The 26,899-nt window shown below is 43.3% G+C and overlaps 1 protein-coding gene, 1 long non-coding RNA gene and 1 pseudogene across 2 annotated transcripts in view; 1 reads left to right on the top strand and 2 right to left on the bottom strand.

The window, feature by feature from the left end:
* Window positions 1-10,051, bottom strand: part of LOC142859156 (cytochrome P450 2B1-like) — a 37,213-nt gene extending 27,162 nt beyond the window's left edge. Inside the window, exon 1 of the mRNA XM_075989523.1 lies at window positions 9,881-10,051. Coding sequence (XP_075845638.1) covers window positions 9,881-10,051 — 171 coding nt within the window. The remainder of the gene's footprint in view (window positions 1-9,880) is intronic.
* Window positions 10,052-15,431: 5,380 nt separating this feature from the next.
* On the bottom strand, window positions 15,432-15,907 carry LOC142841660 (chromobox protein homolog 3 pseudogene; annotated as a pseudogene).
* An 8,878-nt stretch (window positions 15,908-24,785) lies between these two features.
* The window catches only part of LOC142859176 (uncharacterized), a 376,470-nt gene continuing 374,356 nt past the window's right edge, over window positions 24,786-26,899 (top strand). The window contains exon 1 of the long non-coding RNA XR_012912137.1: window positions 24,786-24,834. This is a non-coding gene — a long non-coding RNA (uncharacterized LOC142859176). The remainder of the gene's footprint in view (window positions 24,835-26,899) is intronic.

Genomic DNA, 26,899 nt, shown 5'->3' with positions numbered 1-26,899 from the left:
GGATCCAGCCCATTCTTTAGCTTTCTGAGATTTTAGCCTCATAGTGGAGGTGCCAGTCGGAGCCATGTTTATTGCTGCAACTCTATGACATTTAAAGGTCCCTGCCACCACCAAAAAGCATGTGGTCAGCTTTTCATCAGCACCATTTAAGTGTTTTGTTGCAGGACATCTTTAAAAGAGCTGCAAGGTTTTGCAATTAAAGCGGATTCAGGAAGCCTCTCTTAAATGAGAGTACTTGTTTGCCTCTAGTAAGCAGAGCAGACCCAAGAAACTGCTGCTACCAAGAAGCCATGAATAATGCTGTTATTTTGTGTCTAGAATTACTCCTCAAGCTCTCTCATGTTTTCTGTGGATGCTATTGTCCACAATTTGGGCACTATTCTGTTGACTGAGGCTTTCTGTCCCACCCAGTCCTGCAGCTGTTAAATCCCAAAGAATCACACCGAGGTCTACATTAGTTATAAACCAATTGACCCATTAGCTAAGGCTTCTTATTTAACTCTTAGAACTTATATTACCCCATTATTCTTGCCTCTGTTAGCCATGTGGCTCAGTACCTTATTCAGCAAGGCAATCACATCTTGCTTCTGTGGCTGGGTCATGATTACAGAATGCACTTCCCTCTTCCCAGAATTCTCGTTGCCCTGAATCTACTTCCTGCCTGGTCACCCCACCTATACTTCCTGCCTGGCTACTGGCCAATTGGCATTTATTTAAAAATATAAGTAACAGGGTACAGACCATTGTCCCACAGTGTTGTTAAGGTCACTTTAAATCCTATGCACTGCCCTCTGTAAGCCCCATCCTGGTCCCCTACTTCTCCTCTTACATCCATAAGAACAGTTTCACCACAATTCAAGTCACAGCATTCACTGAAACATTCCTTACTTAATACCCCGAATCCGCCTCAGGCAGGTTGTGACATCTCAGAGGTGGATAAGTTCACCACACTAATAGAACACTACCCTGCCAGTGACAGACAGACACAGAAGACGGACAGGAGCAATGGGGAGAAAAAAGCAACATGGTGTTTCAGCAAACAGTGAGGGGTGCGATACAATGTCTTGCTCTCCTTGTGAGTGAGCAAAGACTCCGAGAGACACAGAATGCAGCACCAAGGGAAAATAAGATCAAGGTCCACCTTGGTCAGCACTGCCCAAACTGACATGATCCCATTGGTCTTCTGATTCTCCATCCCTCCCTTCCTTTATTCCTCCCTTGTTCCTATTTGACACCAGCCACATGTTGCGCCTGACTCTGTTCCCCTTCAGGTCCTTTCTGTAGCACCTGCCTCCCTTGGTGCCACATTCTGTGTCTCTCGGAGTCTTTGCTCACTCACAAGGAGAGCAAGATATTGTGTCGCACCCCTCACTGTTTGCTGAAACACCATGCTGCTTTTCCCCCCCACTGCTCCTGTTCATCTACTGTGTCTGTCTGTCACTGGCAGGGTAGTGTTCTATTAGTGTGGTGAACTTATTCACCTCTGAGATGTCACAACTAGAATGCTCTCCAGGACAAAGGGGAAATAAATTATCAATGAGTTCGTGAATAAGTGAATGTGTGGACCAAGTGAGGTGTCATTTAATAAACACAGATTGACACACACATGTACATTCCTTCTCTTATCACTAGTCAAAACAAAACACATTGGGTGACTAAATGGATCAAGAAAGACCTGGAACAAGTCCATGAATTCTTAAAATTATTTTGTGTGTGTCAAGTTTGTTTTTTGACAGATGTTTGTGCCCCAGGCTGGTCTCAAGTTCTCTCTGTACTAAAAGGATGACTTTGAATTCTTGATCCTTTAGCCTCACCTCCCAAATGCTAGGATCATAAGACCTGGAAAATGCCAAAAGTTTATGTCAATTTCTGTATGCACATTTACAAAAGAGGTGGCCTGAACTTTTAGCCCAATTCTGAAAAGTTTGAGCAATAGCTACATCATCAAATGGCTTTATTCCAGGAACATTTCACAGACTTGGGACCTGCTGACGTGTATGCTCCAGATCTCGGCCGCTCCTCTCACTGTCTATTCCTGTGCCTGTGAACCTTCTCTGAGCTAACCATCATCTTTTGTCTCAGTTTATTTTCCAAATACCTAAGATGGGACACTTAATATAGATCACAGATTATTAATTTTTTGAGAATGGATATTTTGAGTGTGAAATGCATCTGGAAGGAAGAAATTTCTTTCCATGTCATCTATGCTAAAAGAAAGGGCAGCGATCCAAATAGAAGGCCTCCCTCAAATGTAAACGAAACACTTCTAAAGCTTAAATCACCATTAAACCCCACACACTAATAGTGGGAGACTTCAACACTCCACTCTCACCACTGGACAGGTCAGTCTGACAAAAGAATGAACAGAGAAATAAGAGAACTAACAGATGTTATGACTCAAATAAACTTAACAGGCATCTATAGAATATTCCATCCAAACAGAAAGGAATATACCTTCTTCTCAGCACCTCATGGAACCTTCTCAAAAATTGACCACATACTCATTAACAAAACAAACATCAACAAATACAAAAAATTGTAATAATCCAATGTACCTTATCAAATCACAATGGTTTAAAACTAGAATTCAATAGCAATACTAATTCCAAAAACCCCCACAAATGTATGGAAATTAAACAATGCTCACCTGAATCATCAATGGGTCAAGGAAGAAATAAAGGGAGACATTAAAGACTCCCTAAAATTCAATGAAAATGACCACACAACATACCCAAATTTATGGAACACAATGAAAACAGTGTTAAGAGGAAAGTGCATAGAACTAAACAACTACATAAAGAAGCCGGAAAAATCCCACACTACTGAATTAACAGAACATTTGAAAACTTTAGAACAAAAAGAAGCAAAGTCACCTAAGAGAACTAGATGGCAGGAAATAATCAAATTGAGAGCTGAAATCAACAAAATAGAAACAAAGAAAATAATACAAAGAATCAATGAGACAAAGAGTTGGTTCTTTGGGAAAATCAACAAAACAGACAAACCTTTATCCAAACTAACCAAAAAGCAAGAAAGAATATCCAAATTAACAAAATCAGAAATGAAAAAGGGGACATAACAACAGACATGGAGGAAGTACAGAGAATCATGAGGTCATATTTCGAAACTTGTATTCCAGAAAATTGGAAATCTTAAAGGAAATGGACAACTTTCTGGATAAATATCACTTACCAAAATTAAATCAAGACCAGATGAGCAAATCAAACAGACCTATAACTGCTGAAGAAATATAAACAGTCATCAAAAGTCTCCCAACCAAAAAAAGTCCAGTCAGATGATTTCAGGTAGGAATTCCACAAGATTTACTTGTTTTATTTTTCAAGACAAGGTTTCTCTGTAGCTTTTGGAGCCTGTCCTGGAACTAGCTCTTGTAGATCAGGCTGGTCTCAAACTCACAGAGATCTGCCTGCCTCTGCCTCCTGACTGCTGGGATTAAAGGTGTGCGCCACCAGCACCCGGCTTCCTCAAGATTTACAAAGAACACAAGATTTACAAAGAAGAACTAATACCAATACTCCTCAAATTATTCCACACAATAGAAACAGAAGAAAAATTGCCAAACACTTTTTATGAGGCTTCAATTACCTTGATACCCAAACTACAGAAAGACATTACAAAGAAAGAGAATTAAAGACCAATCTCACTCATGAACATTGATGCAAAAATACTAAATAAAATACTGGCAAATTGATCCCAAGAACACATCAGAACCATCATTCACCATGATCAAGTTGGCTTCATCTCAGAGATCCAGGGATGGTTCCACATATGAAAATCTATCAACGTAATCCACTATATAAATAAACTGGAAATAAAAACCACTTGAAAATCTCATTAGATGCCAAAAAATCTTTTTGACAAAATACCACATCCCTTCATGATAAAAGTCTTGGAGAGAGCAGGTATACAAGATATATACCTAAACATAATTAAGGCAATATACAGCAAGCCAACAGCCAACATCAAACTAAATGGAGAGAAATTCCCAGCAATTCCACTCAAATCAGGAATAAGACAAGGTTGTCCACTTTCTCCATATCTATTCAATATAGTTATTGAGGTCCTAGCTAGAGCTATAAGACACCAAAAGGAAATCAAGGGGATACAAATTGGAAAAGAAGTCAAACTCTTACTGTTTGCTGATGATATGACAGTTTACATAAGCCATCCCAAAAGTTCTACTAAGGAATTTCTACAACTCATAAACCCTTTCAGTAATTTACCAGATACAAGATTAACTCCAAAAAATTCAGTACCCTCTTGTACACAGATGATTAAAGGGCTGGGGAAGAAATGAGGGAATAAACACCCTTTACAGTATCCACAAATAGCATCAAATATCTCGGAGTAACTCTAACCAAACAAGTGGAAGACTTGTATGACAAAAACTTTAAATCTTCGAAGAAAGAAATTGAAGAAGACATCAGAAAGTGGAAAGATCTCCCATGCTCTTGGGTAGGCAGAATTAACATAGTAAAAATGGCTATCTTACCAAAAGCAATCTACAGATTCAATGCAATGCCCATCAAAATCCCAGCAAAATTCTTGACAGTCCTCAAAAGAACAGCATTCAACTTCATATGGAAAAGCAAAAAACCAGGGTTAGCCAAACCAATCCTGTACAATAAAAGAATTTCTGGAGGCATTACAATCCCTGACTTCAAACTCTATCACAGAGCTACAATTCTGAAAACAACTTGGTATTGGCATAAGAACAGACAGGAGGACCAATGGAACTGAATAGAAGACCTGGATATCAGCTGGGCGGTGGTGGCGCATGCCTTTAATCCCAGCACTTGGGAGGCAGAGGCAGGCGGATCTCTGTGAGTTCGAGACCAGCCTGGTCTACAAGAGCTAGTTCCAGGACGGGCTCCAAAACCACAGAGAAACCCTGTCTCGAAAAACCAAAAAAAAAAAAAAAAAAAAAAAAGAAAAGAAAAAAAGAAGACCCGGACCCGGATATCAATCCACAAATCTTCTAACTCCTGATTTTTGACAAAGAAGCAAAAAATATCAATTGAAAAAAAGAAAGCATATTTAACAAATGGTGCTGGCATAACTGGATATCAACATGTAGAAAAATGAAAATAGACTCATATCTATCACTGTGCACAAAACTCAAATCTAAATGGATCAAAGACCTCAACATAAAGCCAGCCACACTGAACCTTATAGAAGAGAAAGTGAGAAGTACATTTGAACACATTGGCACAGGAGACCACTTCCTAAATATAATCCCAGCAGAAACAATTAATAATTGGGACCTCCTGAAACTGAAAAGCTTTTGTAAAGCAAAGGACATGGTCAACAAGACAAAATGGTAGCCTACAGAATGGGAAAAGATCTTCACTAACTCTACATAAGACGGAGGCCTGATCTCCATAATATACAAAGAACTCAAGAAATTGGTCCTCAAAAGAACACATAATCCAATAAAAAATGGAGTACAGACCTAAACAGAGAACTCTCAACAGAGAAGTTTAAAATGGCAGAAAGAAACTTAAGGAAATATTCAACATCCCTAGTCATCAGAGAAATGCAAATCAAAACTACTCTGAGATTCCATCTCACACCTGTAAGAATGGCCAAGATAAAAAACACTGATGACAACTTATGCTGGAGAGGTTGTGGGGAAAAGGGAACACCTCTGCATTGCTGGTGGGAATGCAAGCTGGTACAAACTCCTTTGGATGTCTGTGTGGCGATTTATCAGAAAATTAGGAAACAACTTTCCTCAAGACCCAGTAATAACACTTTTGGGCATATATCCAAAGGATGCTCAATTGTGCCACAAGGACATCTGCTCAACTATGTTCATAGCAGGTTTGTTTGTCATAGCCAGAACCTGGAAATAACCTAAATGCCCCTTAACCAGAGAATAGATAAGGAATATATGGTACATTTGCACAATGGAGTACTACATAGCAGAAAAAAAGAAGACATCTTGAATTTTACAGGAAAATGGATAGAGCTAGAAAACATTATTTTGAGTGAGGTAAACCAGACAAAAAAGGACAATTATCACATGTACTCACTAATAGGTGGTTTTTTTTTTTTTTTTTTTTTCGAGACAGGGTTTCTCTGTGGTTTTGGAGCCTGTCCTGGAGCTAGCTCTTGTAGACCAGGCTGGTCTCGAACTCACAGAGATCCACCTGCCTCTGCCTCCCAAGTGCTGGGATTAAAGGCGCGCGCCACCACCGCCTGGCTAATAGGTGGTTTTTAAACATAAGGCAAAGAAAGCCAGCCTACAAACCACAATCCCAGAGAACTTAGACAACAATGAGGACACTAAGAGAGACTTACATAAATCTAATCTACATGGGAAGTAGAAAAAGACAAGATCTCCTGAGTAAATTTGGAGCATTGGGACCTTGGGGGAAGATTGAAGGGGGAAGAGGAGAGGTAGGGAGGGGAGCAGAGAAAATGTAGAGCTCAATAAAAATCAATAAATAAAACTGTTAAAAAATAAAAAAGGGCAGCAAAGCATGAATCTGAGAAAGATGGGGCTGAACTCACTTTGATAGCGAACCCACTCCTGTGACAGATACATTGATCCATCCCTGAGGCAGATCTCAGAAGAATGGAGGAGGCAATAGTAATGGACAAGATGATGATGAGTAAAAAAAGACAGAGGAGAATAAAAGAGGTGGGGGAGGAACATTTAAGGTCCCTCCGCTAGGGACTGAGGATGTGTTTGGTTGGCAGAATGCTTGCCTGGCATGTGTGATGCCCTGAGTTTATTCCTAGCACCTGATTAACAGGATGTGATGTGGCACCACAACCAGCTAAAACACCTGTTTTTAAGATGATGCTGAAATAATACTCCCCATTATAATAGCATCATAACATCGAGTGCTTGTGACCATGTCAGAGGACCATCAGGTGACAACTGAAGTTCAAAATGTTAATCCACCAGGAAGAAACTCTCATGGGTCAATCTTGGACAGGCAAGACCCTGAGACCACAGACCCTGGAACGTCTTTTGTTTCTGCCGTGCCTTTACATGTTTGCTGCTTCTGTCTTTGTCTGGTGTCTGGCATTGTGTGAATGGCTATGGGGAGATCCCACTGCCTACAATGTAGTGTGTTTATCTCATGAAAACATTTCATTTTACTGGGCAGAGTACCAGTACTACACTGTAGATCAAGATTTCAAATTCCCTTTGTTTGTTTTCTAAAGATACTTTTAGTTGTGCAAAAACATCTGTCACAGTCACTTTGGCATAATTATGCTGCTGTTTATACAATGTATGTATCTAAAACTTATGTTTTCACAAACTCAAAAAATTCTTGCGAGTTCCAGCAAGCTGAATTGAAGGATTCACCTTAAACAGGTCAGAAACACCCCTCTCTCAGTTCCATGGTCCTGACACTTTCCTCCTCATTTACCAAGATCAAAAGAAAAATTTTCTCTTTCTAAGCTTAACCCTGTCCTCTACTCTGCCTGCCCCTCACCAGATCAAAGAGACACCAGACAGTTCCACACCAAAAATCCTGGACAGGACCAAATCAGTCAGATACTCCAGGGTATGACCAGCACCCCAGCTTTCTCAGGTTCCCCAAGACTCTGATGTCCACAAATCAGCAGGAAGCGGTCTTCCGAATTGGACATCATCATCCCCTTTAACTGCGATGCCTAACTCCTCACCGTTTTATTATAATAAAAAGACAGGAATGTTATAATTATAATTGTGCTGGCCAACCCTATCACCTGGGTGTCCTGTCTCTTGAAGAGACAAGCTCTGCCCATTCCCAATCTCCGATTCCTGCTGAGGAAAGCTGATCTCCTGCAGCCATTCTTCCTCCTTCTCTTTCTCTCTGTTCTTCTGAAGAGAGCCTCTGCCTTCTCTTCCCCCATACTCTTTCCTGTTTTTCTTTGTCCCTATCTTTCTCTCTCTCTCCTCCATAACCCCCTACTCTTTTACCCCCCAATACCCACAAGATAAACTCTATACCCAAACTGTCTCTGCATGGCATGCCTGTCTGTTTTTTTGCATGCCACAGACTATCTTACCCACAGTGGGACCTGCCAGGGTTACTTGCCCCACAATAAATCATAGCACACCCGTCATGGTTAACCTCTTCTGCATGTCACAGGTTGTCCCGTCCTCCACCTTAATGTGACTCACCAGAGAGTGGAAGAATTAACTGCTTGATCTTAGACTGTCAAACCCCACAATTACGAGCTGGATAAGCTTTAATTTATAAAGAAGTTAGCCTCCGGACTTTTGTGGCAGCAACAGAAAACAAAGACATGAGGAGACTTTCTCTTGCCTGCTTGGTTGAATCACTTCAGTTCTTACCATCTTTGGCTCACACAAAGCCAGTTCATCCCCATGACCTAAAGATTAAATGCCTGCCTCTCCCCTGTCACACTGTGACCCCATCCACCTGGCTCCACTCTTTCCCTAGCACCAGCTGCTGCTCAGGAATGGCTTCTTTTCCATACCTGTCATCATCCTAGAAAGTCTTTGTGATTTGTTCAAGTCCTGTCTCTTATGTAAGTCTGTTTGAACACTCAATCAATCTTAAAATTCTTATTGCTTTGCTTGTGTCCAATATCACTCAGGTCAAGTAACTTGCCTAATTAATTTTTATGAGTTTATCTACAAACAGACTCTCATCTCCTGAGGGTAGAAGAGAAAGCCACTACCAAACCATGCTTAACTGTTGTTGGAGAAGGGAGTTTGTTGGTTCCTGGCCACCCAGAACCTAAATAACCACACAGAAACTATATTATTTAAATCACTGCTTGGCCCATTAGCTATAACTTCTTATTGGCTAACTCTTATATCTTAATTTAACCCATCTCCATTAATCTGTGTATTGCCACATGGCTGTGGCTTACCAGGTAAAGTTCCCAGTGTCTGTCTCTGGTGGCTCCATGGTTTCTCTCTGACTCTGCCCTTCTTTCCCCCAGCATACAGCCTAGCTTTCCCTGCCTAGTTCTGTTCTTTCCCGCCATAGGCTCAAAGCAGTTTTTTTGTTCAGTAACCAATAAAAGCAACACATAGACAGAAGGACCTCCTACACCACCTGAGACCCAAGGAAGGCAGCTCAGCTCCCTGACATTGCCACATACATTTGATTGTGGATTTGAACAATTCTTTAAATAATCTCTTAGAGGGTAGGAATTCTCTGCCCAGTGCACATGGCCAACCCCTGGGTACCTTGTTTGCAGATGACATGATGACTGTCCCTGCAGGGAAAAGATGCAGCATGTTGTACTATGATGATAGGATGTCACCAACTCTCACTGTGAGTCTCTGGGCAGTTAAGACTGTTGAGGGAGGTGCCATTTTCTTCAGTCATGTAGCTGTTTATAAGGTACTCACATTACAGTATAGCCCCAACATCTATACTCACTCAAGCAACCAAATTACCTCCAAGTAGAAAGGGCCTTCAGACACAGTTAAGTGGAGAAAAAAATAAGAAAGGAAGGAATTAGATTTTAAAGGAGTAAAAATTAATCCCAGCACTCAGTAAGAAAAGGCAGTTGGATCTCTATGAGTTTGAGGCCTTCTACAGAGTGAGTTCCAGAACAGCCAGGACTGAGCTGGCCTCTAACATTTTAGAACAAAGAAGCACCAAATAGGAAAATTGTAAGCCCTTGGCCCACACCTTGACACCTAGATATTTTTTGCGCTCCAAGCTCAGTGCCCCACATGATTCCAACACAGCAAGGACACAGCTGTTGATCTGAGCACCATTCATCACCAATCAGCGTCTCACCTTTCACTCAGCAACCTTCCCACCTGAACCTAAGACCTGGAAGGAGTCCCTTGCTTGTCCTACTGAGTGATCTCCAGGAGCAAACTTGTGGCTAATCCCATAGGGCACAGACCCTGTGCATGTCTCACCCGCATGAAAGAATTGAGGAGGCCTCCTCTGTCCATCTGCAGGAGGTTCCCCAAGAGGGGCAGGGGTCGGGGTCCTGGAGGGAGTTGACCAACAGCCTTTGGGTGGCCCCTGATCCACAGTAGCAAGAAGCCCACAAGAAGAGCAAGGAGGAGCAGGACACTGGGCTCCATGGTCCTGGTGTGAGCACCGTCCACTTCACTGCACACTCCAGCAGGACTTTATGCTGGACCTGGATCTCCACCCAGTTGAGCAACTTCATCTGTTCCTGCCTCCTGTCCAGGAGTGTGAGTACCATGCTTCCTGCTTAGGCTGTCAGTAACCTGCTCATGCCCTATCACCTTCTCCCCACCCTAGATGTTGGCAAGAACACCGTGAAACAGATACACAGGACAAAAGGGCATTGGACCAATGCATCTCAATTTCTGAGTGTGAGTATACACATCAGCTCAGTTCTGTCTGTTTATTTACTCAGGCATGGACCTGTGTGTGTGTACTGTGTGCTTTATATATAAAAGGTCATTTCTAATACGAATGTGCAGCTGTGTGTTTCTGTGTTTGAGTCTAGATGTGCTTGCTAGTCTACTCTTGCATGTTCGGGGTGTATTTGCATGTACACTCTTCAATTGTGGAGGCCTCTCTGTGTGATCTTAGCGTCACATGTGAATGTGATTAAAATGGTCAAGAATGGTGTTTCATTGTCCTGTGTGTGTCTCTGCAGTCCCCAGCCCAAGTCTTTGAGGGCTGCAGATGTGATTTCTCCAGAGTCTCTGTTGCACTCTCTGGCCTGTGACAGCCACAGATGGGAGAAAAAGAAGGAGAGGTAAGAGATTCAGAAGTGGGGAGGCTCGGGAACAAGGGGAGAGAGGGGCTGAAACCTGACAGAGGACCAGCTGGGGCCTCTGGGTGTCTCTGCTTGGTGTGGGAAGTCTTTCTATATATGTGTTGCTTTTATTGGTTAATGAATAAAGAAATTGCTTTAGATATGCACATGAGGTGTTTAGTGTTCTTTATACTCTCCCCTCACAAGCATTTCAACATCAACATTTTAAAGCATGTTGATAAAACAGCAGATATCAGAGGTATATTTTCTACCCTTGGACTTCTCCTCTGGGGCAGACAAATTAGGATCATGAGTTCTGGAATACAACCTCGGCTGGATAACAAACAACATCTTAAGGGAATTTGTCGAAATATGAAAAACAATGGTGTGGGATGTCCTTCTGTATATGTGTTGCTTTTATTGGTTAATGACTAAAGAAGCTGCTTTGGCCTGCGATAGGGTAGAATAGATCTAGGTGGGGAAGACTGAACTGAGTGCTGGGAGGAAGAAGGCAGAGTCACGGAGAAGCCATGTAGCCCCACCAGAGGTAGATGCTGGACGAAACTTTACCCGGTAAACCACAGCCACGTGACATACACAGATTAATGGAGATGGGTTAGTTTAGGATGGAAGAACTAGCTAAAGATATGCTTAAGCTATTCGCCAAACAGTATTGTAATTAATACAGATTTCTGTGTGATTATTTTGGGAGTCTGGGTGGCTGGGAAATGAACAAGCAACCTCCCCCAACATCCACTGGCTAGCTTTAATGTGAACTTAATACAAATGAGGGTCATTTGAGAGGAAGTTCATTTGAGAAGATGTGCCCATAAAAACCTCACTGTGGACAAGCTTGTAAGGCATCTTTTTGAATTTGTGATTGATGGGGAGAGACCAGTCCACTGTAGGTACTGCCATTCCTGGGCTGGTGGTCCTGGGTTCTATAAGAAGGTGGACTGAGCAAGTCATGACGAGCAAGGCAGTAAGAAGCACCCTCCATGGTCTCTGCATTGGCTCCTGCCTCCAGGTTCCGGCCCTGACCTCCCTGGACCATGAACTGTAAAGTGGGAATGTGGGCAAAATAAGCCCTTTCCTCCTCAAGTGGCTTCCAGTCATGGTGTTTTGTCACAGAAATAGAAATCCTAACTAAAAGAGTCTTTGATCACTGTGACTAATGACAAAAGCTTCCTTTTGTCCTCCTGGCTGTCTTCATAGGACATGGAGCTCTCTGACCCTCTCCTGCTATCTCTCTCTGACACTGTCCCTGTCCTCCCACCCCATAAACTCCGTGTTTCAAAATACAGAGACAGTCTTAGTCTGGATGCTGCTCTAGCAGGATACTGGAAACCTGGTAATTATATGGACAGAATTTTTTGACTTGTGGTTCTGGAAGCAGTTATTTCCAAGAACACAGCACTGGCATCTGGGGAGACCTTTGCTGCTGCTCTATGGTGTGACTCAGGGGTCAGCAACTGAACCTTCTAAGACTGAAGGGGAAAGCTAGAAGGACACTGGACGTTCTTAGCTAGCCCATCCTATAATGGTGACTTTGATCCACTTGCAATGTATTGTGTTTTGAATGTAAAATCCTTGTCACAGATTCACGTGGCAACACTTTGTACCTAACTGATAACACTATCTGGGGAGGTGCAGATCATCCTAATAGGTAAAGCTTGCCAGAAAGAAGTAGGTTGTTGAAAGGAAGCTTATGGGTCACAACTCCATTGCATGTGACTCTCTCTCTCTCCTCCTCCTCCTCCTTCTGTCTGCCATATATAAGAACAACCACAAGCTCCCACGTTTAGACTAAAGCCCCAAGTGCCACACCGAACCTGTCATGAAACTAAGAGAAAATAAATCTTCTCCACTTAGTTCCTTTGTAACAGGAATTTGGCCTTGGTGACAAGAAGAGCGATGAATGCAGAGAAATGGCACCAGAGTGTGCTGTTAGGATGAACATGACCATGTCACTCAAAGGCTGGACTCATCATCAGGTGGGGCTCCAGACTTGCTATAGGAGCTTGTGACTGGTCACATAGCAGTGGCAGATGAGAAACAAGAGAGAAAGAGACAAGCTGGAATCAGGCCCAGGGTATAAGCCATCATCTAATCTATAGCCATTGTAAGTAACCTACTTCCACTAGGCAGGCCTCATCTCTTAAAGACTCCATAATTTCCCAAACAGAGCCACCTGCTGTGGACCAAATGCTCAAACACACGTTTTGGGCAACATTTACAACCAACCTGTAACATAAAGGCAAAAGCTTTAGGACCTTGTCACACATTGAAGATCTCACTTCTTAAAACTTGTTATTATGACATTTAAATTTCAACATGGGTTGTAGAGATAAAATGCAAACTGATGCCTCTGCCGTACTTCCACCAACACACACACACATGCACGCACACACACACACACATGTACGCACATACATAGACACATGCACACACATGCATACAGATACACATGAACACACATATACACACATACATGCACACTCATGCGCACACATCTCATGCCCTTTCACACACAAAATACATTCATTCCATACCAATAAGCCCCAGGTTTCATTTTGCTGGCAGCATTTCATACAACCATTTACTTCTGTACTTTGTTACTCACCATTCACCTGGGAAAACAGAAACTGGGGTAAGCTTGTGTAGTTCATGTGTATGGATCATGGAAGCTTCTACATATGTGTACGCCTCAGATAAGAATTTTATCTTCTCTGTTGTAACTTGTTTCTTATCCTGATATCACAAAAGAGTTGATGAGAAATGAGGAACTGGGAGGTCGCATTGACTCATCTGCAGGAAAGAGGGAATCACGTAAACAACACTGGCATCCACAGAACTTTTCAGATGACTGAGGCATCATTGGACAAAATTGACTGGAGAATTAGCTCAGTTGGTAGAATGCCTGCCTAGCACACACAGAGTTCTGGGTTTAATCTTCAGCATTGCAAAAAGTAAGTGTGAGCATCACATTACAGGAGCTCATTACAGGACAATATGGGACAAAGTTAGCTGGGGATGTGGCTAAGATGATAGAGTCTTTGCCTAGAATTCACCAACTTTGGGGTTTCATCCTCAGCATGAGGATGTGGGTGTGATGGCACATGCCTACAATCCTGTCACTCTGGAAATGGATCATTTAAAAATACATAATTATCACACTTTCCATAATAATGACTTTCCCAAGTATTTTCAACAAAATAAATTTCAATTATCAAGGATCCAAAACCATTGTCATGGCTCGGTGACCAAGGATGACTCCACACATGTGATCCTCCTGATAGATCAGCAGGTCATCCAGCTAATATTGCGCAATAATGTCTTCTTTTAGAGACAAGGTCTAATGTAGCCCCACTTGACCTTGAACTCACTCTGCAGCCAAGGATGACTTTGAACTTTTGATTCCCCTGCCTCCAACTCCCAGTGCTGTGAATACAATTGTGAGCCACCATGGTTGTATTAAGGAAAGCTGAAGACCAAACCCAAGGTTTCATGTATGCTATGGAAGCCAGAACTCTACCAACTTAGCTAGATGTCCCTATAATTTCTTTTTTGTGGTTGTTGTTTTTTTTAAATATAAAACTATTTATTCACCACTGTTCACCATTATTTATAATAAAGTAAATATACAGTTGGATGACATTCTGATACTACAAAGTTACTTTTCTGGCTCATTGAACCAGAACCCAGATACTGAAAAGATTGATTCTACCAGTAAGGAATGAGACAGGGTAAAGAAAAAGCATGCAAGTCATTAGTTTATATTACCAGATTTTGTTCATTTATGTCAGCAGGTCTGAAATTGCCAACATCATCTCTAACCATGATTCTATTTCCACAGCAAACAGATATTCCACACATCATAACCTTTTAGTAGATTTCAACTTTCTACAAAGGAATGGTTCACTAGAGGAACCTTACATGACCAGTTGTCTTTTTGCTTAGTTTTTAGAGACAGGGATTCTCTGTATAGCCCTGGCTGACCTGAAACTCAATAGACCTGGCTGATTTAGTCTAAATCAGAGACCCATCTGCCTCCAACGTACTGGGATTAAAGGCACATGCCACTACACCCAGCAAAAGTCTTGTTATTATTAAGTCATGTGCTACTTTGTCTAATTCCATTTTCTGAAGGGGTAGTTTGTAAGGACAAAATTTTGTAAACAAACTACTGTATGGGGTAATAAATTCTGATCTTGTTGCTTTAAAACTATCCAGTAACTTACAGAACTGTCTACTTGATCTGAAAGGTTATGGTTTCAGGAAAATGTTCACAAGGGAGGAATCTCAACACATGTTTTCATCTACAGTTTTTGAGTACTAAAAACAAGACAAAATGAAAAACAGTTACATAAGGGTCTTATGCACACACAAGCTTACAAACAAAAAACCCAGAATGGTCCTTCTGTGTCCCAGTTAAAAATAAGTTCGGATTGAGTAATGACTGTAAAATCACCGCTGCATTTAAGAAAAGCTGTTCTTCAAAGCCGAGGAAATACAACACGGTATCAAACATTCTACTGTTAAAAGAAGCAACTACAGAAAGCTTTTATTTGCTCAAAGGAATCAGTGCCTTTTGATGCAGAACAAAAACCAAAAATATCCCAACTACTGTCAATACTTTCAAAACCAGCTTATCAAACTCGATTTTCATTAGAATGCTATTTTTTCCACACTAGTAATTCAAAACTCAAGATCCAGATTATATATGCAAACAATTATTGAGCCTCGTCTTCTGGACAAGAATGCCAAGTCAGCCTTTCCTCATAAAAGGCAATGACAATCTGAGGACACTTCATATTCGCCTCCATTTCATAAGAAACATTAATTCTCCACTGCTGTCTGTGGCACTGATTATTCGTTCAGGACCAAGACCTCTGGCAAAACCCCTTGGTTTGTCGGCAGCATCTCTTTTTTTCTTCGATTTGCTATCATCAGATTCACTGTCAGATAAAGATTTCCTTTTTGTACCATATTTTTCTTTACCAGCTTTTTGAGAATTAAGAAATGCTTCAATTAATTCTGGACAATCTAAATTTTCTTCTGGTTCCCACTTATTCTCAGCATCTGTGAACCCCTTCCACTTGAGGAAATACTCCACCTTCCCGTTCACTACACGCCGGGCTACCAGAAATTCTTCAGGCTCTGCCTCTTCAACTTTTTTACTCTTTCCATTCTGTTTCTTTCCCATTTATTGCAATGTAGTTTTAATGGAGGCCATTTTTTTTAAAAAAAAAATCGAAGACTTGAAGAGTTCACCACTCTGGGCCGCAGATCTTGCAGAGTCTCCCAGCGGCGCGCCTTAGCTCAGCCACTTGTTGCGCCTTAGCTCAGCCACTTGTTTTGTTATGAAAAAAGAGTCTCACTATGTAGCCCAGGCTGGCTTTGAACTCCTGGCCCTCCTGCCTCCCAACTGTCAGGATTACAGATTTGTGCCACCACATCAAGCTATTTGTTTTAGGTCTCACTTTATAGCTCAGAACGGCCTTTAATTTCCGAAGTAGACGGGTTTGTAAGCTAACGTCATCAGGCCTGGCTATGTTATTGTTTTGGGTTTTTTTTTCATGCTATGATTGAAATCTGGTGAGCATTTGAACTTGTAGCTTGTCTTAACTGGGAACCTAAATTTTTTTCTAAGATACTTCTTGTTCTTTCTTTACTTTTCTTTAAAATCTTGGATTTATATTTAGAGTTCTTGAACCCTCCCACTAAAAAAGAGGATTTCCATAATTCTGATGTTCTAAGACTATATGAAGTTTTTCAAAATTTGGGTGTTAACTTAAAAATCAAGTTGATTTAAATTTATACTTGATTGACTATATCACATTCAAAACGCATTCAGTGAATGGTCTCTTTGTTTGTCTTAGACGAGGTCTCCCTCTATATCCCAGGCTGATGCAGTTCTAATCCACTGTGTGGCCTAAGATAAATGTTCTTAACACCCATGTACTTCTGTTTGTAGGTGAACATAATATATTTCCCCCAAAGTGTGAGGACTGTGACAGTTTCTGTATGAAATGTACTTCATGGCTCCCACTGGGAATCCTGAGTTCAAATAATGACCCAAGTCCAGTGCCAGATCACCCTGCTTGACAGAACCAAGGTAATCCTTATTACACAGGGAGAAACAGGGTCGTAGAGGAATGAAGTATGAAAATGTCACAATGAAATCCATTATTTTGTACACTGCAAAAGTTGGTGAAACGTTGAAGAGGGGCTGGGGAAATAGTTCAATAGGGAATATACCTGCCTTACAAGCACAAGGGTCCCCAGCACCTATGTAAAGCTAGGCATGGACATAGAGCACATACATGGAACCCCAGCATTTGGAGGGTGGAGCAGGTAGAGACTGGTCTCATTGGCCAATTAATTAAGCTATTTAATTAACTAATTAATTAAGTGATTAATAAAGTGGAGAACAACTGAGGAATGCTGTGGGAGCTCCTTCCGCTCCTTCAGCCAATAGCCTTTAAGATACCAGCCCACTTGGGTGTGATCTCTTTGGCTTGAAAAAGCAGCAGCCATGTGCACTCTCTCTCTTGCTTCAGACTCTGCTTCCAGCTGCTAGACTCTTTTCCTGGCCGTGCATAGGGCTGTTGTCTAGGGCGGTGATCTGTATGTTTTTTCCCCTTTAAATAAATAACCCTTTTATTAATCATAATTCCAAACTGGTGTGGGATTGTTTTGTGACTTACTCCTTTAGAGGAAGATACTAACATCACTGTCTGGCCTCTGCACACAAGCAGTAGCACATTCACCACACACACACACACACACACACACACACACACACACACACACACACATGCGCAACATACACAACAATTTTTAAAGAGGAAAAAGCATTTTGTAAATGTTTAATAGTGTATGCAGACTGGCCACAAAGGAAATGGTGGTGTAAGTCATGTGTATGTATATTTACTTTGGGGTTTCCCATTTGTAAGTCTAGGGACAGAAGACCCACAGCAGAAATTCAGAACAATGAAACATTTGATGTTCATGGTGGCGACTTTAGGGAAACAGATGTAGCACTAACTAAGCACATAAAAGTGTATGAGCCAGGACGCACAGAGGCGGAGCGGCGGCGCCCAGACGCACAGAGGCGGAGCGGCGGCGCCCAGACGCACAGAGGCGGAGCGGCGGCGCCCAGACGCACAGAGGCGGAGCGGCGGCGCCCAGACGCACAGAGGCGGAGCGGCGGCGCCCAGACGCACAGAGGCGGAGCGGCGGCGCCCAGACGCACAGAGGCGGAGCGGCGGCGCCCAGACGCACAGAGGCGGAGCGGCGGCGCCCAGACGCACAGAGGCGGAGCGGCGGCGCCCAGACGCACAGAGGCGGAGCGGCGGCGCCCAGACGCACAGAGGCGGAGCGGCGGCGCCCAGACGCACAGAGGCGGAGCGGCGGCGCCCAGACGCACAGAGGCGGAGCGGCGGCGCCCAGACGCACAGAGGCGGAGCGGCGGCGCCCAGACGCACAGAGGCGGAGCGGCGGCGCCCAGACGCACAGAGGCGGAGCGGCGGCGCCCAGACGCACAGAGGCGGAGCGGCGGCGCCCAGACGCACAGAGGCGGAGCGGCGGCGCCCAGACGCACAGAGGCGGAGCGGCGGCGCCCAGACGCACAGAGGCGGAGCGGCGGCGCCCAGACGCACAGAGGCGGAGCGGCGGCGCCCAGACGCACAGAGGCGGAGCGGCGGCGCCCAGACGCACAGAGGCGGAGCGGCGGCGCCCAGACGCACAGAGGCGGAGCGGCGGCGCCCAGACGCACAGAGGCGGAGCGGCGGCGCCCAGACGCACAGAGGCGGAGCGGCGGCGCCCAGACGCACAGAGGCGGAGCGGCGGCGCCCAGACGCACAGAGGCGGAGCGGCGGCGCCCAGACGCACAGAGGCGGAGCGGCGGCGCCCAGACGCACAGAGGCGGAGCGGCGGCGCCCAGACGCACAGAGGCGGAGCGGCGGCGCCCAGACGCACAGAGGCGGAGCGGCGGCGCCCAGACGCACAGAGGCGGAGCGGCGGCGCCCAGACGCACAGAGGCGGAGCGGCGGCGCCCAGACGCACAGAGGCGGAGCGGCGGCGCCCAGACGCACAGAGGCGGAGCGGCGGCGCCCAGACGCACAGAGGCGGAGCGGCGGCGCCCAGACGCGGCGGAGCGGCGGCGCCCAGACGCGGCGGAGCGGCGGCGCCCAGACGCGGCGGAGCGGCGGCGCCCAGACGCGGCGGCGGAGCGACACCGCATTCAGGAAGAGGCTTTGGGAGACCAGCGCGGCAGCAGACGCAAGCGGCAGGGTCAGGCGGGCAATAAGGAGAGCAGATCGCCCTACTACAATCAAATCAAAGAGGTAGGCCTTTGTTTGGCCAGGTCACTGGCAAACGGGGAGCCTGGTCTTGTCCGTAAGACCCTTCGGAGGGGTGAGAGGGTTCTTGGCCTGTGGCAGGAACCAGGAAACAGAGCGAGGGCATTTTGTAAGCGGAGCCCTGGGCCAGCAGGGAAACCTGATCCGGTTTTTAAAAGACCCATTAGATAGGATTAATAGGAGGAGATGGGCAGACGCCAAGGCAAGAACTCACCCAATAATCTGAAAAACAACATGAAAACACCAGAACCCAAGGATCTTACAACAGAAGTATTTGAACAATCTAACACAGAAGAAGTGGAAAAAATTGACTTTATGAACGCAATAGAGTCCCTTAAACAACATGTAAAAAATGCCCTTATAGAAATGGATGAGAAGTATAACAAAAAGTTTGAAGAAATGAGTAAATATGTACATGATACCCTGGGAAACCAAGATAAAACGATCAAACAGGTAATGGAAACAGTTCAAGAATTGAAAACTGAAATGGAAGCAAGGAAGAAAACACAAACTGAGGACCAGCCGGATATGGAAAATCTAGGTCAACGAGCAGAGTCTACAGAAACAAGCATAATCAATAGAATACAAGAGATAGAAGAAAGAATATCAGATGCTGAGGACACCATAGAGAAAATAAACGAACAGATCAAAGAAAACAGCAAAACCAACAAATTCTCAACACAAAACATTTAGGAAATATGGGACACAATAAAAAAACCAAACTTAAGAATAATAGGTATTGATGAAGGAGAAGAGTCACAGCTCAAAGGCCCAGAAAATATATTCAACAAAATTATGGAAGAAAACTTTCCCAGCTTAAAGAAAGATATTCACTTAAATATTCAAGAAGCATACAGAACACCAAACAGACTGGATCAAAGAAAAACATCTCCTCGCCATATAATAATCAAAACACAAAATATACAGGTTAAAGAAAGAATATTAAGAGCTGCAAAGGAAAAAGGGCAAGTAACTTATAAAGGTAAACCGATCAGACTTACACCTGACTTCTCTATGGAAACTATGAAAGCCAGAAGGTCCTGGATAGATGTTCTGCAGAAGCTAAGAGACCATGGATGCAAGCCCAGACTACTATACCCAGCCAAGCTTTCGTTCACTATAAATGGAGAAATCAAGACATTCCAGGATAAGAATAAATTTAAACAATACGTAGCCACAAATCCAGCCCTACAGAAAGTAATAGAAGGAAAATCACAACGCAAGGAATTCAACACTGCCAACACTGCCTAAATAACCCAGGCATCTAGTGACCCTTCACCAGCAATCTCAAAGAAGGGAGACACACAATCTCTACGACCAAAAGCAATAAGAATAACCGGAGTAAACAACCACTGGTCATTAATATCACTTAATATTAATGGGCTCAATTCACCTATAAAAAGGCACAGGCTAAAAGATTGGATACGAAAACAGGATCCAACATTCTGCTGTTTGCAAGAAACACATCTCAACCACAAAGACAGGCACCTACTCAGAGTAAAGGGTTGGGAAAAGGTGTTTCAAGCAAATGGTCCTAAGAAAAAAGCAGGTGTGGCCATATTAATTTCTAACAAAACTGACTTCAAACTAAAATCAATCAGAAGAGACCGAGATGGTCACTTTATACTCATAACAGGAACAATTCATCAGGATGACGTCTCAATTCTGAATATCTACGCCCCCAATATAAAAGCACCTACTTATGTAAAAGAAATATTACTAGAACTCAAAGCAGACATCAAACCACACACACTAGTAGTAGGAGACTTCAACACACCTCTCTCTACAAGGGACAGGTCAATCAGACAGAAACCTAATAGAGAATTAAGAGAATTATTGGAGGTAATGAAGCAAATGGACTTAACAGACATATATAGAACATTCCACCCAAATAGGAAAGAATATACCTTCTTCTCTGCAGCTCATGGAACCTTCTCAAAAATTGACCACATACTTGGAAACAAAGGAAACCTCCACAGATACAAAAAAATATCAGTGTCCACCTGTGTCCTATCTGATCACCACGGATTAAAGTTAGAAGGCAACAACAATGCTACCCACAGAAAGCCGACAAACTCATGGAAACTGAACTGTCAACTACTGAACCACACCTGGGTCAAGGAAGAAATTAAGAAAGAAATTAAAGTCTTCCTTGAATTTAATGAAAATAAAGAGACAACATACTCAAACCTATGGGACACAATGAAAGCAGTGATAAGAGGAAAGTTCATAGCACTAAGTGCCCACTTAAAGAAAACGGAAAATGCATACATTGGGGACTTAACAACACACCTGAAAGCTCTAGAAAAAAAAGAAGCAGACGCGCCCAGGAGAAGTAGAAGATTGGAAATAATAAAACTGAGGGCTGAAATCAACAAAATAGAAACACAGAAAACAGTCCAAAGAATCAATGAAACAAAAAGCTGGTTCTTGGAGAAAGTCAACAAGATCGACAAACCCCTATCCAAACTAATTAAACGACAGAGAGAGAACACACAAATAAATAAGATCAGAAATGAAAAGGGGGACATAACCACAGACACAGAGGAAATTCAGAGAATCATTAGATCTTACTACAAAAGCCTGTATGCCACAAAACTGGAAAATGTAAAAGAAATGGACACTTTTTTAGATAAATACCATATACCAAAGTTAAACCAGGACCAGGTGAACAATCTAAACAGACCTGTTAGTCGCGAAGAATTAGAAGAGGTTATCAAAAACCTCCCTACCAAAAAAAGCCCAGGACCAGATGGTTTCAATGCAGAATTCTACCAGAACTTCCAAGAAGACCTAATACCTATACTCCTTAATGTATTCCACAGTATAGAAACAGAAGGGACATTACCAAACTCCTTCTATGAAGCTACAGTTACTTTGATACCAAAACCACACAAAGACTCAACCAGGAAGGAGAATTACAGGCCAATCTCACTCATGAACATCGACGCAAAAATCCTCAACAAAATACTGGCAAACCGAATCCAAGAACACATTAGAAAAATTATCCATTATGATCAAGTAGGCTTCATCCCAGAGATGCAGGGCTGGTTCAACATACGAAAATCTATCAATTTAATCCACCATATAAATAAACTGAAAGAAAAAAAACCTATGATCATTTCATTAGATGCTAAAAAAGCATTCGACAAAGTTCAACACCCCTTCATGATAAAGGTCTTGGAGAGAATGGGGATACAAGGATCCTACCTAAATATAATAAAAGCTATTTACAGCAAGCCAACAGCTAACATTAAATTGAACGGAGAAAAACTCAAAGCCATCCCACTAAAATCAGGAACACGACAAGGATGTCCACTCTCTCCATACCTCTTCAATATAGTGCTTGAAGTTCTAGCAATAGCAATAAGACAACATAAGGAGATCAAGGGGATTTGTATTGGAAAGGAAGAAGTTAAGCTTTCGTTATTTGCAGATGATATGATAGTATACATAAGTGACCCCAAAAATTCTACCAAAGAACTCCTACAGCTGATAAACACCTTTAGTAATGTGGCAGGATACAAGATCAACTCCAAAAAATCAGTAGCCTTCCTTTACACTAAGGATAAGGAAACAGAGAGGGAAATCAGAGAAGCATCACCTTTCACGATTGCCACAAATAGCATAAAATATCTAGGGGTAACCCTGACCAAGGAAGTGAAAGACCTATTCGACAAGAACTATAAGTCTTTGAAGAAAGAAATTGAAGAAGACACAAGAAAATGGAAGGACCTCCCTTGCTCTTGGATTGGGAGGATCAACATAGTAAAAATGGCAATTCTACCAAAAGCAATCTATAGATTCAATGCAATCCCCATCAAAATCCCATCAAAATTCTTCACAGATCTGGAGAAGACAATAACCAACTTTATATGGAGGAACAAAAAACCCAGGATAGCCAGAACAATCTTATACAATAAAGGATTGTCTGGAGGCATTACCATCCCTGACTTCAAACTCTATTATAGAGCTACAGTATTGAAAACAGCCTGGTATTGGCATAAAAACAGAGAAGTCGACCAATGGAATCGAATAGAAGACCCTGACTTTAACCCACAAACCTATGAGCACCTGATTTTCGATAAAGGAGCTAAAAGTATACAATGGAAAAAAGACAGCATTTTCAACAAATTGTGCTGGCAAAACTGGATGTCAATCTGTAAAAGAATGAAAATAGATCCATATCTTTCACCATGCACAAAACTCAAGTCCAAATGGATTAAAGACCTCAATATCAGTCCGAACACACTGAACCTAATAGAAGAGAAAGTGGGAAGTACTCTACAACACATGGGCACAGGAGACCACTTCCTACGTATAACCCCAGCAGCACAGACACTAAGGGCCTCATTGAATAAATGGGACCTCCTGAGACTGAGAAGCTTCTGTAAAGCAAAGGACGCTGTCACTAAGACAAAAAGGCAACCCACTTACTGGGAGAAGATTTTCACCAACCCCGCAACTGACAAAGGTCTGATCTCCAAAATATATAAAGAAATCAAGAAACTAGACCGTAAAAGGCTAATCAATCCAATTATAAAATGGGGCACTGAGCTGAACAGAGAATTCTCAACAGAAGAACTTCAAATGGCCAAAAGACACTTAAGGTCATGCTCAACTTCCCTAGCGATCAGGGAAATGCAAATCAAGACAACTTTAAGATACCATCTTACACCTGTCAGAATGGCTAAAATAAAAAACACCAATGATAGCCTTTGCTGGAGAGGTTGTGGAGAAAGGGGGACACTCACCCATTGCTGGTGGGAATGCAAACTTGTGCAACCACTCTGGAAAGCAGTGTTTCGGTTTCTCAGGAAATTCGGAATCAACCTACCCCTGGATCCAGCAATACCACTCTTGGGAATATACCCAAGAGAGGCCCTATCATACAACAAAAGTATATGCTCAACTATGTTCATGGCAGCATTGTTTGTAATAGCCAGAACCTGGAAACAACCTAGATGCCCTTCAATGGAAGAATGGATGAAGAAAGTATGGAATATATACATATTAGAGTATTACTCAGCAGTAAAAAACAAGGACTTCTTGAATTTTGCATACAAATGGATGGAAATAGAAAACACTATCCTGAGTGAGGTAAGCCAGACCCAAAAAGAGGAACATGGGATGTACTCACTCATATTTGGTTTCTAGCCATAAATAAAGGACATTGGGCTTATAATGCATGTTCCTAGAGAAGCTAAGTAAGAAGGTGAACCCAAAGACAAACACATAGGCATCCTCATGAATATTAACCTTCATCAGGCGATGAAAGGAGACAGAGACAGAGGAGCACGGGACAGAAATCTCAAGGTCCAAATCAGGAGCAGAAGGAGACGGAGCACGAGCAAGGAACTCAGGACCGCGAGGGGTGCACCCACTCACTGAGACAATGGGGATGTTCTATCGGGAACTCACCAAGGCCAGCTGGCCTGGGTCTGAAAAAGCATGGGACAAATCCGGACTAGCTGAACATAGAGGACAATGAGGAATACTGAGAACTCAAGAACAATCGCAGTGGGTTTTTGATCCTACTGCACGTACGGGCTTTGTGGGAGCCTAGGCAGTTTGGATGCTCACCTTAGGAGACCTGGATAGAGGTGGGCGGTCCTTGGGCTTCCCACAGGTCAGGGAACCCTTATTGCTCTTAGAGCAGATGAGGGAGGGTGACTTGATTGGGGGAGGGGGAGGGAAATGGGAGGCGGTTGCGGGGAGGAGGCAGAAATCCTTAATAAATAAATAAAAATGTAAAAAAAAAAAAAGTGTATGAGCCAGTGGTGGGGCACATGCCTTTAATCCCAGCATGCAGAAGGCAGGGGCCAGGTGGATCTTAGTGAATTCCAGGACAACCTGAGCTGCAAAGTGAGTTCCAGGACAGTCAGAGCTACATAGTGAGACCATGTCATAAAACCAGTGAAAGTATAAATTTGTGCAATTCTCTTACTGCAGATTAGCATCATTGATGACACATCTATAAAGTCACTAGATAGTCCTCAGGCTGTGGCTGCTAGCTTCCAGATATTCTCTGAATGCCTTGAAGCCAGAGGTATCAACACAGCAATTCCCTGGAGAAAACAGAATACAGTGACTATAACCACAGCGCAGTCCTGCACCTGAGGTCATTGTGGAAGAGAAGGGGAAACAGGAGAGGACTTCCAGCTGCTCTGCATTACTATTTGACAACCCTGAGAGAGGCACCCAACCTGTCAAATGAGGCAGCTGGGAAAGAAACACAAATGGCTCCCAGAGCTGCCATGGTGAACCAAGTGGAGGAGCAGATGGTGGCAGGCAATGTACCTATAATCAAACTTTTTAGTTTGTATCATGACAACAGACACTGTTGTGTATAAGTCTAAAAGCAGCAGGGAATGGTGGTCGGCTGAGTGGTTGATCAAAGTGGCAGCATCAACCAGAAGGCGGGGTGGAGAACCCTGCCCCATGAAGCTTCTGGGGAAGGTGAGTGGAAACGTTTGGAAGCCTTTGGACAGTTCGAGTATCAGTTTCTCTGCCACTGCACAGGTGGGAACATACTTACCTGATTGTAAACTAGTTTTCCTCCATCTCCTACTAGACTCTCCAGTTCTGATTGGTTCCATTTTTTACTTCATTTGCATACATATACATTCAGCCAATCAGGGTCCAGAGAGCCCTATAAATTTGGGTTAGGTGAAGTGTGAAGGGGTAAAGTCATTGAATGGTCAGAGGAGGAGGATTCTGCACCCCACATCCTGGCCAGAACCTGACTCTTGGGTAGGTTCCTGTCTCCTGGCTGAGGGTTGAACTTCCAGAGACATTACTGAGAAGGAACAGTGTGGGGAAGATTCACAGAGACAGAGAAATTCGAGGATTGCTGCCCTGATGCTTCTGTCTCAAGCACGGAGACAGTTCCATATCCCACCACTCCAAACTGTGGGACTCGACCTGTGGCCACAGGCAACTGGACATATTCCTGCCTCTGCCTCTAAGACTCCATCCTTTGGCTGAAGATGACAATTCATTCCCAAGGCTGGCTCCAGCCCTTGGAACCTGCCCAGGGACAGAAGACCGGGAGTTCACAGATAGGATGCTCACAGTGTCTCATGGTGTGTGTTCTGCCACCATGAAATCTCGATGTTTACTTTCTCATTTAAATGGTTGTTCCCATGATGTAAATAAAGTTTCCTTGTTGTCCAGTCATTGTCTTTTCAGTCCATCCTTAGGAAGAGAATTGACCACCTCACAACCTACAAAAAACAATCTCACATTTTATTTTTTTACACTTTTTTTTAAAAAGTAGACAAGCTATCTTTTTTTTTTCATTTTACATACCAAATGCCAATTCCCACTCTCCCCTCCTCCCATTCTCTCCAACTTCTCCCCCACCCCACCCCCATCCAATCCTTAGAGAGGTTAAGGCACACTGTTTTGAGGAAGGTCTAAGGCTCTCTCTACTATATCTAGGCTGGGCAAGGTATCCATCCAATGAGAATGGGTTCCCAAAAAGTCAGTACCAGCGGGAGGAATAAATCCTGGTGCCACTGCCAGTGTCCCCACAGTCTGCTCCAGCCATATAACTGTCACCCACTTTCAGAGGATCTAGTTTGGTCCTGTGCTGGTTTCTTCCCTGTCTGGCTGGAATTGGTGAGTTCCCATTAGCTCAGGTAAGATGTTTCAGTGGGTGTCTCCATCATGATCTTGACTTCTTTGCTCATATTCTCACTCCTCCCACTCTTCTACAGGAATTTGGGAGCTTTGCCCAGTGCTCTGTTGTGGAGCTCTGCCTCCATTTCCAACAGCTGCTGGATGAAGTTCTATGGTGACATTTAAGATAATCACCAATCTGGTTACGG

This window comes from Microtus pennsylvanicus, chromosome 1, assembly GCF_037038515.1.
Source record: "Microtus pennsylvanicus isolate mMicPen1 chromosome 1, mMicPen1.hap1, whole genome shotgun sequence".
NCBI classification, from domain to species: Eukaryota; Metazoa; Chordata; class Mammalia; order Rodentia; family Cricetidae; genus Microtus; species Microtus pennsylvanicus.
The sequence above is the reverse complement of the archived record's forward strand: the minus strand, read 5'-3'. Positions and strand labels throughout refer to the sequence as shown.